The 11,562-nt window shown below is 38.7% G+C and overlaps 1 protein-coding gene across 3 annotated transcripts in view; it reads right to left on the bottom strand.

Moving 5' to 3' along the window:
* Nucleotides 1-3,370: 3,370 nt before the first annotated feature.
* Nucleotides 3,371-11,562, bottom strand: part of map2k6 (mitogen-activated protein kinase kinase 6) — a 33,878-nt gene continuing 25,686 nt past the window's right edge. For all 3 annotated transcript variants that reach the window (XM_081600377.1, XM_008437166.3, XM_008437167.3), the window contains exon 12: nt 3,371-10,183. In XM_081600377.1, the coding sequence (XP_081456503.1) occupies nt 10,106-10,183 (78 nt within the window). In that variant the 3' untranslated portion in view covers nt 3,371-10,105. The remainder of the gene's footprint in view (nt 10,184-11,562) is intronic.

Here is an 11,562-nt window from a genome sequence, read left to right as displayed (position 1 = left end):
ATGGATCCCTTGCCCCAGACGCCAAACAGGCTAGAACCGCTCATGGTCAGGCCTAAACTGGATTACAGAGCTCATTTAAAACACATTTTGAGATTCATAAAACTGTAATTCTAAATCTGGAAAAACAAAAAAAATTTATCTAAGTGTTAAATTATTTTTATTTCTTTTGTCTACTAACTTGCGTAATTCTGCAGAATTGGCTTTGCTGGGGAAGTGGCTGCATTTGGTGGTTTGTGGGGGCATCAAAACGATGAGATCAAGGCGAGAAACACGTCTAAATGCAGCAGCCTGACTATTGTGATCGTTCAAGCGCACTCGGAAAACCTACTGTAACTTTATTAACCGTGGTGGAAAATTCATCCATTCACCAATGATCAATCATTAATTGATTGGGACAAAAACACGGTAAAAGTACAACAAAAGATAAACACAAACAAACTAAGCAAACATTGTCTCTGATGGAATACCTGGAGCAATCAGTGATCAAACATGTGACTAAGCTTGATTATTAAGGCTCTGTCTGTGAGAAGGAGGATTGGCCTAGTCAAAGTCAAAGTCTAAATCTAATAGAGAGTACATTGAAAGAATTGAAAATGAATGTATAAAGTTGCTCTTCATCCAATGTGCCTGAGCTTGAGCTTTTCTGCAAGACAGAGACGATGTTTGTTTTTAGATGCATTTAAATTGTCACCATGGTTTTGGTTCTTCATCAACCAAACCAGTCGGGCAGCTCTTCTTGGAAAATATAAAGAATGATTTCTTGGGTGAGCTGTGGATCAAAAATAGACATGTCTAAGTTAATACATATTCGTGTTTGGTTTTGGAACATAATCGTTATGAAAAACTTCAACCTTCTGCCTGTTTTTATTATCTTAAAGCCACAGAAGTTGTGGAATGAAAATCCTTTTTTACCATCTTTTTTCCAATTCTATAAATTTTTTATGATTCGTTCACATTTTTTTTTTCAGCTTTCTTGTATTTGTTCGTTTTCTCTTTATGTTCCACAGTTTTTCCTCGTCATCTTGGAGTTGTCTTTACGAACATTTATATTTCTTGTCACGTTCTCTCCTCTCAAATCATAATTGGAAAAATATTTTTTCCTTTAACGTTAAGTCATTGTTTTTCTTTCTCATACTTTTTTTGTTTTCTGAACATCCTATTAAAACCACAGCAGGGAGTGAGTTCTGAGAAGACCAACAAAGGCTGGGAATTTGAAGAAGCACGGCTTTCTGGTTCCTCCTCCTCGCCCTCTGCTGCGCTGCAGCTCCCCCGTGACTCAGCAGAACCTGTTGAGAATTTGAAAAATTTTTATTTACATTAGGCTGTTTCTTCGCCATTAGCTGCAGCACGACTGCATACTCTGTGTGGGGGAAGGGTGTGAGCAGCACGTGTACGAGCCTGATTGACATGTTCAGAAATTCCTCCCGGCTTTAGTGTCGCATTTATGCAAATTGCAGTAGATCTGCAGGGAAGTTCCAGAGAAGCTTGATGTTTTCACAAGGTGTCCATCTTATATTCCACTTTTAGGACTTAGTGACATTTTTGACAAATATCTAAAAAAAAAAAAAAAAAAAAACTTTTTAATCAACTCTACCGACTGTATTTTGAATTTTTTCCCATTCTCTTTCCAATTCCTATTTTTTTTCTTATATTTTCCTAAATTTACTTTTCGGCTTTATTTTTGTTTCATTTCATTCGGCTTTCTATACAGTCACTTCCACCTTACTTTCCATTGATTTAAAAAAAAAAAAAAAATGAAAATTTCTGTGACACGTTTTTCTTCTGTTTATTTTTGTATCTGCTCATACTCTCGTTCCTTTCCCCTCTTTCCCCTGTGAAAAAGAAAATCTGATTCATCATTTACCTTAATGAGAGCTGAAGTTTGTGAACATTTTCTGAACACCTTATCTCTACATCAGATCCTGTCATCTGCCGTTCCTTCAATGCCCACGTGGCATCTCGCTTTGCTCTGCAGAAAGTCACGTAGTGCCGCAGTTTGAAGGAAGCTTCAGACCTGGGAAACGGACCCGCTGAACTCGTACAGTACAAGGCTGTCGCGTGCTAAAGAAAAGCAAACAGCAGAATCTGCTGCAAACCCTAGAAATCACTGAGCGGGGAGAGAGCGGAGCAAAGCCAAACAAACAAAAAAAAAGGTTCAGAACAACAAAAGCAAACTACCTGCGACTGTTAGTTTCTCACACACCACCTGCTCCTGCTTACAGTCTGATCTGACGCACATCCACCCTGCTGCACTTCAATGTGGGGGAAGATGTGGGTATTTTTGGCTCCCTGTTGCATCTTCCTTCCACCAACAATCATCTCTCAGACATCTGTGAGCAAAGTTTAGCCCCGACTTTAGAAAACTCCGGCATTCATAGAAAGTCAGAACCCGTGACGCTTTTGATCAGGTTGGAGGGAAATCCTTTACTCTTCTTTTGTGAATTTAGGCCAGAGGAGCTGGGGGGAAAGTTCACCGTTTTCCTTTCTTTCAACCATTGTCCACTAACTAACCGTAAAAACAACATTTTTGCTCCAACAGTTCGACTCTGTAAATACAGAAGATTAAAGCTTTAAATTCCCTCCATTCTTAAATCATTAGTGTCGTGTAGTGTGAAGGACAGTCGCTCTAAAAAAGCCATCCAATCCCTGGTTAATTTGCAAGTTCCCGAGGCTGCAGTAATTGAGAGCACAATAATTCCCTTTCAAAACATCTGAACACTTTTAACTGCAAAACATATCAGTGTTAATTAAAAAAAAAGAGGGAAGTAGCCTGTTTAACACGTTTGTGCAATACCTTTCAAAATGTACCTTTCTTGAGCTGCAATAGGATTTCCCTGACATTGTTAATTTCCATCATCTAGCAGAAGGATGCAAGTGAAGGAGTTGTGGCAGTTCCCAACACATACTGATTGCTTTCCACATATAACAACAATCTTCTATCTTCTCCACATTCTAAGATATAGAGTTGCAAGATATGTTTTTTTCTTCCAAAGAGAACGACCAGGCCTGGCTAAAATCGCCCAAAACTTTGTGAAGGGATGTGTTGTTGTCTGCAGGAAGCAAACTGGAACTTTTCTTCCACAGATGCAAAAATGTATGTTTGATACAAAAACAGTACTGAGCATCACCAAAAGAAACAACAAAAAAAACTCTCTGAAACATGGAAGAGGCAGCATCATGCTATGGGTTACTTTTCTTCAAATGTTGGGGGATAAACTCTTAAGCAGTCCAGTTTTGACCTAGAATCTCTCCCCTAATCGTTTTCTAAATTTTTGTTCCTTCCATAAATATCCCAGCTGGTGTTCAAAGTTTTGTTTGTTAGCTTCTACAGAAACATGACGCAAAACACAAAAAACAGAAGCAGAACGTATTGTGTAAAAATACCTCTTTTTTTTTTATTGAATTTCCATCATTACAATTGCACACAATCATTTTGAGCAATCTAAATTATTCATAGAAATTCATTGAGCTCTAAGTGAACAGTCATCAGTCTTTAGCGGAGGCTTAAGAGACGTGGAAATATACTGAGAACTTCACTTCCCATGGAGCTGCAAAAACCCAAAGTAAACCTCCCCAAAAACCCACTCGACAGCAACAGAAACATCCCTCTTCCACGTACAGTAGCATCCCTGCATCACTTCCCTCCCGATCGCAGATTAAAGAACACAACACCGCAACATCAGAAGTCACATACAGCCGTGTGTACCAGCAGTTTACCAACAGAAAGCTCCACGGTGTCACAAGTCATGTCGCAGCATGAGAAATGTGCGGACGCACAGACGACAAATTTACACCTGAAATAATCCAAACAAAAAGTCTGTAAAGGGCTTAAAGTTTCCCCTCATCCGCAGGCTTTCTGGTAATTCTTTAGATAGACTTTGAATATGTGGAAGGTGAGCAAAAAAAAAAAAAAAAAAGAAAAAAAAATTTCTTCCAATTCTCTCAGAGCCTCTTTATGACCTTCAATGACAAAATAAATAAACCGTTACAGCAAAAGCTGCATCATCCACACATACGTGCCTGCTGCTGGTCGAAGACATATCATCATGGGATGTTCCCACGCGGACGTCCTGACCCCGGTGAGCAAAGGTCACCCGGCAGGTGACAGCAGGATGGAAATAGACTTCCTACATGCATGTCGAGCAGACAAACGCTCGCAGACAAAGACAAAGACGCAGAAAGAAAGACGTTGCAGATTTTTTTAGACGGACGGTGATTTACCGTTTTCTCCAAAAACGGGAAGCTCTACTCGTTAGCAAGTTACTGGTCTGGGACAGACTTTGAAGCAACAAGGTGTGATGTGGTGTGTGTGACTGGATTTTCCTCTTAGCCTTTCAAAATCTCCCTGTAGCTTAACCCTGGCTGGAAGAGAGTGTAGATTTTAAAAAATAAACAATTGATCCCAAACAGCACAAATTAATATTTACTTAGCAAAAAAAGAAAAAAAGAAAAATAAAAAAAAAGAAAATGTCTGTTTGATCCATTAATTCTTTGTTTTAGCGCTTCTTGGCAATAAATGTTTTAGTGTAGTATTTGTAGGTTGAGTGTGTGGGATAAGGACACAGCCTCTCTCCACAATAGGATTGTCTCTTATTTATGACACATCTTGCTGTTTTTCTATCTCTCTTCCTCTGCCAAAAACCTGTTGACCAAAAACATAAATTTCCTTACATTTTGTGTCAAGTTTGTTTTTGAATGAGCTGCATAACTAACACGCAGCTCCTCCTGCGCATTATGTGGCTGTCAATAATTCCAGTCTGAGGGATTCAGTTGAATTACTTTGCTCAATACAGCTGTGCTCATCCAATCACTATTTTAAGCTTCTTCTTTTTCTTTTTTTTTAGCTAATGAAGGAAGCAGTTTGCGTTCAGATATGAAAAATTTAAGTATTACTCCAAATAAACTTAGGTACAAGCAAAAAGCTCCAGGGAAGAATCAAAATGAGGTCAAATATAATTGGGAGATTTACATTTATCTTGAGTGACACAATGTTGAAGTTGCAGTGTGTAAACCTGGGGCAACAAAGTTGGAATAAAAACATATGCATTTTAATTTGGAAAGATTACCGTTTTTTCAATCCAATTTTTTGTGTCAAAATCTCCACAACAGAATTACGCTGCTCATGTATTTTGAAGACGTTAAGCTGAAATCCCTCTTCATGATTTCTGCTTTTTTTGGCTTTTTTATTTTATTTGTCCCACAAGTTTGGCTCTACACTTGGTAACTGAAGAATTTTTGCCCACAATTTTGTGCAGAACTGATTTAATTCAGTCACATCGAAAAGTTTTTGATCATGAATAGGCTGTTTAAAGTCATAATATAGCATCTGCGCAGTTGGTAGAGCTGTTGCCTTGCAGCAAAAGGTTCTGGGTTCGATTCCCGGCCCCGGTCTTTCTGCATGGAGTTTGCATGTTCTCCCTGTGCAGGGTTCTCTCTGGGTACTCCGGCTTCCTCCCACAGTCCAAAAACATGACTCGGGTTAATTGGTTTCTCTAAATTCTCCCTAGGTGTGAGTGTGTAGTTGTTTGTCCCGTCTGTCTCCGTGTTGCCCTGCGACCTGTCCAGGGTGAACCCCGCCTCTCGCCCGAAACGTTCGCTGGAGATAGGCACCAGCACCCTTCCCGACCCCACTGAGGGACAAGGGCGTAAAGAAAATGGATGGATTTAGCATATCAGTGACATTTAACACCCGACTTTGACTAGGCCACTCCGAAACATTAAGTTTTAGAGGGGTGCGGGGGGTTAGCTACTCAGAGGTGGACTTCAAAATCTTCCAGCTGCACAACCCAAGCCAATTTGATCTTTATTCAAACAAGTAAAAATTAAATTGTATAGGGGACAGAACCTGCTGATTTTAATGAGGACAGTTGGGTAAAAAAAAAAAAAAGAGTTCCTGAGATTTTTTTTTGTAATGGCAATTTAGCTCAATTGGTGTCCTTACACTCCAAATATGGCATCTTTAAAACCAGGTAGATAAATAAAAAAAATAATATTTTTGCAATTAATTACATTCCTTTGACAAACTTTAATATTTGCAGACTTGAAGCCTTAAGAACAAAAATATTTTTTTCTTATAAGATTTTTTTTATATTTAAATAATTTAGTAAGTCTTAACTGTAACAGTAAAAGCTGTGTTTTTTCACTTTAATTGTAAAGTCACCATGTGAAGATTCTGACATCTAGTGGTGTATTTGAGTAATTTCGAAACATGTGATTGAAGAAGTGAAGGGAAGATATTCCAGTAGAATTTAACTAGCAGAACTAAAAAAAAAAAAAGCTAGACTTTAAAATTTCCAACTCTCTAGTCCACTGTGTACACACAGCAACTTCAACAACTGAATGTTGTTTTATGTATGTATATATATATATATATATATATATATATATATATATATATATATATATATATATATATAGATTGTGTGTCCTCAGTACAGTGCAAAAAATCCCAGCAACATGCAGTGTCAGGGGATTCAGCGGAGGATCTGAAGGACCAAGATGGTGTTCAGCGATCATGCCTGAACACAGAGAAGTGTTTAAGTATAAATCTGTGACAAAAAAGCATCATTAGGCACTTAAGACACCCACAAACACCACATATACATGATGATGAATAAAAGGATCCTGGTAGGCCTCTCTTTGGTCATACTTAGAAAATTTCTTTTTGTATACAATTTGACACAAAGAATCTTTGAATTTTGCTAATTTTGTCATGGAAATGTGGTAATCAGGGAGCACCTTGGTGCGCTCACCCACAAACTGATTCATCTCGATTGGCAGCTGTACAGACGTAAAAACATCAACGAGCAGCCAACGCGTCGTAGCCGGAACAAACAGAGGAGGGTGACGGTTTGTTTGACTTTTAACACCTCCAGAGGTTCTCTGGGCTAACGGTCACGAGGCCCGCGCCAAGCTAGGGCCGGCTTATGGGGTGAAAGGAGAGAGGATTTTTAACCTGCAACAAAACAGGAAACCTCAAAACAAAAAAAAAGACGGAAGCAGACTGACAGAAAGTTGGTTCTGAAGGCCAAAAAAAATTTAAAAAAATCTGCATTTGTACAGTGCATAAACTCACATCATTAGATCCCAGAAAGAGCTCCAAAACAAGTCAAAATCAACAACAACAAAACAAAGTGACTAAAAAATAAAAAAAGAGAGTTTTAAGGTTAAAGACAAAGCGAGAGCATTGTTAAAAATTTCACTCACCATCTTCAAGCTTTCTGCCCTCAGAAACCACCGAGGCGACAACAGGCACAGGTACAAACACCCCCAAGCTTCAGCAAGAGTAACATCACAACGAAACACAAAAGTCCTCAAAGCTGGCAGGTTGCTGGGGATATGATGCCATGCAGCGTGTGAAGAGGGAGGGAGCCCAACCCTGCATCATCCTTATTTTCTTAGACATTTCTTTTTTTTACATTATAGAGGCACATAGAAGGCATAAAAGTTACATTGTAAAAGCATTTACCTGTTTGAGCCAAAAAAAAAAAAAACACGACAAAAGACACACACAGCCGCAGAGGCAAGCGAAGAAGAGTCTCTGATGGATCGCTCAAGTCTTCAGAAGGACACAGCAGTTGTAATAAATAAGAATAACTGCAGTTAATATGTCTGTAAGATGGATTAGGGAGTGAGGGTAAACCTAAATAATAACATTAATATAGTATTAACAACAACAACAACAATAGCAACAATGTCCAGTTCCTTTTATGTTGAGCATGGAGTGGAGAGGGTTGTGATTGGCTCAGTACAGAAAACAAGGAGGATATATGGGACAAAGTTCCCCATGTAACACACAAACACACACTGAAAGTAAAAGCATGTGGAGGTCTGCACAGCTAGCCGCATCCAGCATTACCAAGACCGCGAGTTGCAACAAATCAAACTGCAGGACAAGACTCACTGCTCACTGGTTCAGGCTTTGCAAAAGGGACAGAAAATAAAACGTTTAAGCACCGTTGCTTCAAAGGAGTACTTCGAATTCGTACGGCCATTCTGTACCAGAATTAATACAGTTTTATCATTTGTGCAAACATAAGACGATGCTTTGGTTTCCCTTTGCTCAAACTGTCATGGCAAATTACTTTGAGCTTGAAGATGCGAATCAAAAAAAAAAAAAAACCTTAACTAGGAAAATAATATACTAAAAGTGCAAAATAGCGGGACAATTGTAACAAATTATTGGGCACTATCCTGTAAGAGGGGGCACTATCCTGTAAGAGGGGAGATCGGTTCTTTGAAAGGTTACCTTACACTCAAAGAAATATGTGCAAAAACCAACTAGGCAAACAAATATTTGACAAATATTTACAGTTTCTGGCTAAAAGTAAGTCCTAGAGGCTCATCTGACTTCTAATTCTTTAGTGTCGGCCCCTTCCTGCGATATAAACCAACATTTTACATTTTCGTCAGGAACTTCTGAACGAAATAAGCAGCAGCTGTTGCATAATTACCGTTTTGTGCGAGACAGTTATATTTTCTGACAACACTCAAGCAAGAATAAGGTAAATCACAAACTTTGGAAATAAATGGGTAAATTGTTGATTTTGAAGCATCATTGGAAAGATGATCTCAGTGATTCTACAAAAGATCAGGAGCTGGAGCCAAGAAATCGAATGGTGACTTGAGTTTGACAATTATTAGCTTGATCAGGAATGACCAGTGATGAGGGAGTTGGGAACTTAAATAACAGATTGCGCTATCACTCTTCAGAGCGGATGCTGTTCGCGCAAAGATTCAAAGTTAACCGTTTTCAGTATCAGCAAGATTTTTACGAATTGAAACAGAGTGGAAAAGATGTAAGGAGCTATTTAGACTGTAAACTGCATTTTCTGATAGGCTTGTTTACTTTTCATTCAAGCTGTGTCTTTTAAAACGAGAGACGCTATTTTAAAGCAATATCTTCTCTCTCAAAACAACATGAAGTCGCCTACCCTCTGAGTTAGTGACATATTTCCATAGATTCCTGTTCTTGTACTTAAAGAAAAGCTGGAATCGGCAGCTTGAAGCTTAGAAAAAAAAAAAAAAATCTAACAATAATTTCAAGATTTCTTGAAATGATGCCCCTTCCACATAAAGCAAGTGTATGATAGGTATTTAGGGCTCAACTTATACTATAAAATGCACATTAAAATCAGGGGCAATCCTCTTCTGAAAACCACTCAAAATGTTTCTGGCCAAAAAAAATAAAATAAAATAACCCAGACATTTTGGTAAAAGACAGTTCATTATATTCACAGCTTTTCTGATGACTAAATCTGATTAATTTGCTGCAGCTCGACGGCCTGAAATGCTGAACAGCGGCTTCATCAGAGCATCAGCCGACCTCTCGCCGTGTTTGCAAACTAACCGGACAGCATTCTGGCTCTGCCTCCACCTGCAGCCGTTTGAACACATCCCTCAGCTCACACTCACACACACACACACACACACGCACGCAATCACGCACACTCACAGGCAGCCAAGAGCCTAAAACACATAGGTAGATGGCATTGGCGAGGAAAGCAGTTGCACTGCAGTACCTATTAAAGACCACTAGGGGAGGCTCTTAAGTCTACAATCAGGTTCTACAGCTGCTCATCATTGGCCATCTGTGGCTGCCAGAGATATATTCTGTACATGCAGTCAGTTAATCTGATGCGAGACTTTTGCTTCGAGTAGGCAAACATTTAGATTATACACAGAAAGCGTTACATCATCCATCTTTTTTTTTGTTTGTTTGTTTTATACGATCTTGCACATCTTCCACTGCTTTTCAGTGAGAAAACAAGAGTTTGACCACGACGGTGGATGGCGTGGCCAGGCTCGTTAATAATATTGGGAGTAGTGGGTGAAGCTAAATCTGATCACAGAGGGAGGTTTTGCATACAGACACCTTGAATTATTCCACATTATACTCGAGGTCTCCCCCACCCCTCCCGCCACCTCACAGGGGAGACGCGGAGGCCGCCTCCTCGCTCTACTTCGTCCGCTGGTCTTCCTCGTTCTGACTCTGGAGGCGTGGGGGAGGGGGGGCGAGAGGGAGACCTGCTTTATTTTATTTTATTTTTTTTTGTAGGATGGGTTTTTAGGTTTTCCCTCCCTCCGTGCCGTGCGCATGTAGAGCTCAGTCCCCCAGGATGACTTTCACAAAGCTAGCCACGTCAGTTTCTTTGGCCTCGTGGGAGGTGAAGAAGGGATGTTGCTGTGGAGGAGACGGAGGTCAGCTTAGTCTGAATGAAATCAGGAGTCTTTCATGAGGGCAGACTTACATCCCTAGCAGGACTGAAGATATAAAGATATATTAGCTTTCTGTACTTTGTAGTTTCTTATAATCCTTACTTTGATGTCAAGTTTTTTTATTATTGTCTTTCTTAGTTGCTTTGTCATTTTGAAATGACTCCCTTGTTTTTGTTTTGAATAAAGATGATCAGTTATGATGGGCATTTTTAAGCCTTTTTTTTCTTATTTAATATGCTCCATCTAATTGTTTTTCACTTCATGTTTTATCTTTAGAAGCAACTTTCTGTCTTTTGTATCTTAATTGTTCTTAAGGCTTAAGATTTATTTATTAATGCACTTGTTATTTAGTAAAACAATTTAGGGGCTTTCATGTCAAATTTCACCTCAAAGTTGTTTTGTTTATCTAAAGTGCCAACATGGGCTTATTTAGTCCATTTTTTGTTTGATTTTTTACTTTAACTTTATTTGTTTTAGAGGATTTTTATTTCATCCCTCAGATGTTTTAATTAGGACCTTTCTTGTGTGAATCTACTCTTTAAACTCGTGTCTTTTCCCTCCCTGCTTTATTATTTTTTTTACAACTTGTGGAAATCATTTTGCATCTTTCTATAATGCCGTGGCAGCCTCTAGTGGCCATCATTTCTGAAAATTCTTTGCAGAAATGACAATGCTAAGTCTATCTGCATGTACAAAATTATATATAAAGTTTTCTAATTTTAGCTACATTGTGGTGCTATCTACCACAGCTGTCTGACATTTTGCGAGATTCTTTTACATGATTTGTTGTCTTATTTAATACGCCATCGTTCAATTTGTCCTTCTGATCATATGTAGAATTTATTTCTTCCTTCTGTGGATTTATATTTCTACAGGTGTGGCTATTATAAATGTGTGTTCTCACTGTACATCTCTTATTTTTTTTAGCTCAACATCTATAGGCTACGACAATCTCTCTGTTTATTTTTTCAGAAGATTTCTTTATGCATGTCATTATTGTAAATGTTCTTTGGTTATTTTGTCATCTCTTTGTGACTATGATTCGTCTCTCTGCAGAGGTTTGGTATCTATATGTATTCATTGTAACGTAATCGACCGCTACACTGTGCAAAATAACCACTTTGGTCTAGTGTGGTTTGGTTTGGTTTTGTTGGGTGTGTGTGTGTTTTGTTACTTCAGTCTCTGCTCTTTGTTTGACTGACTTTCTTGTGCGTATACATCCCTTTTTTTTCCAAAATTGGGTCATTTAGGATAATTTTGCAGTCATGTGTATACATACGTTATAGATTTTATCAGCTCCGTAGTGTGTAATTATAGCCGTGAGAAGTAGACAATAAACAATAA

This window comes from Poecilia reticulata, chromosome 19, assembly GCF_904066995.2.
Source record: "Poecilia reticulata chromosome 19, P_reticulata-male-v2, whole genome shotgun sequence".
NCBI classification, from domain to species: domain Eukaryota; kingdom Metazoa; phylum Chordata; class Actinopteri; order Cyprinodontiformes; family Poeciliidae; genus Poecilia; species Poecilia reticulata.
The sequence above is the reverse complement of the archived record's forward strand: the minus strand, read 5'-3'. Positions and strand labels throughout refer to the sequence as shown.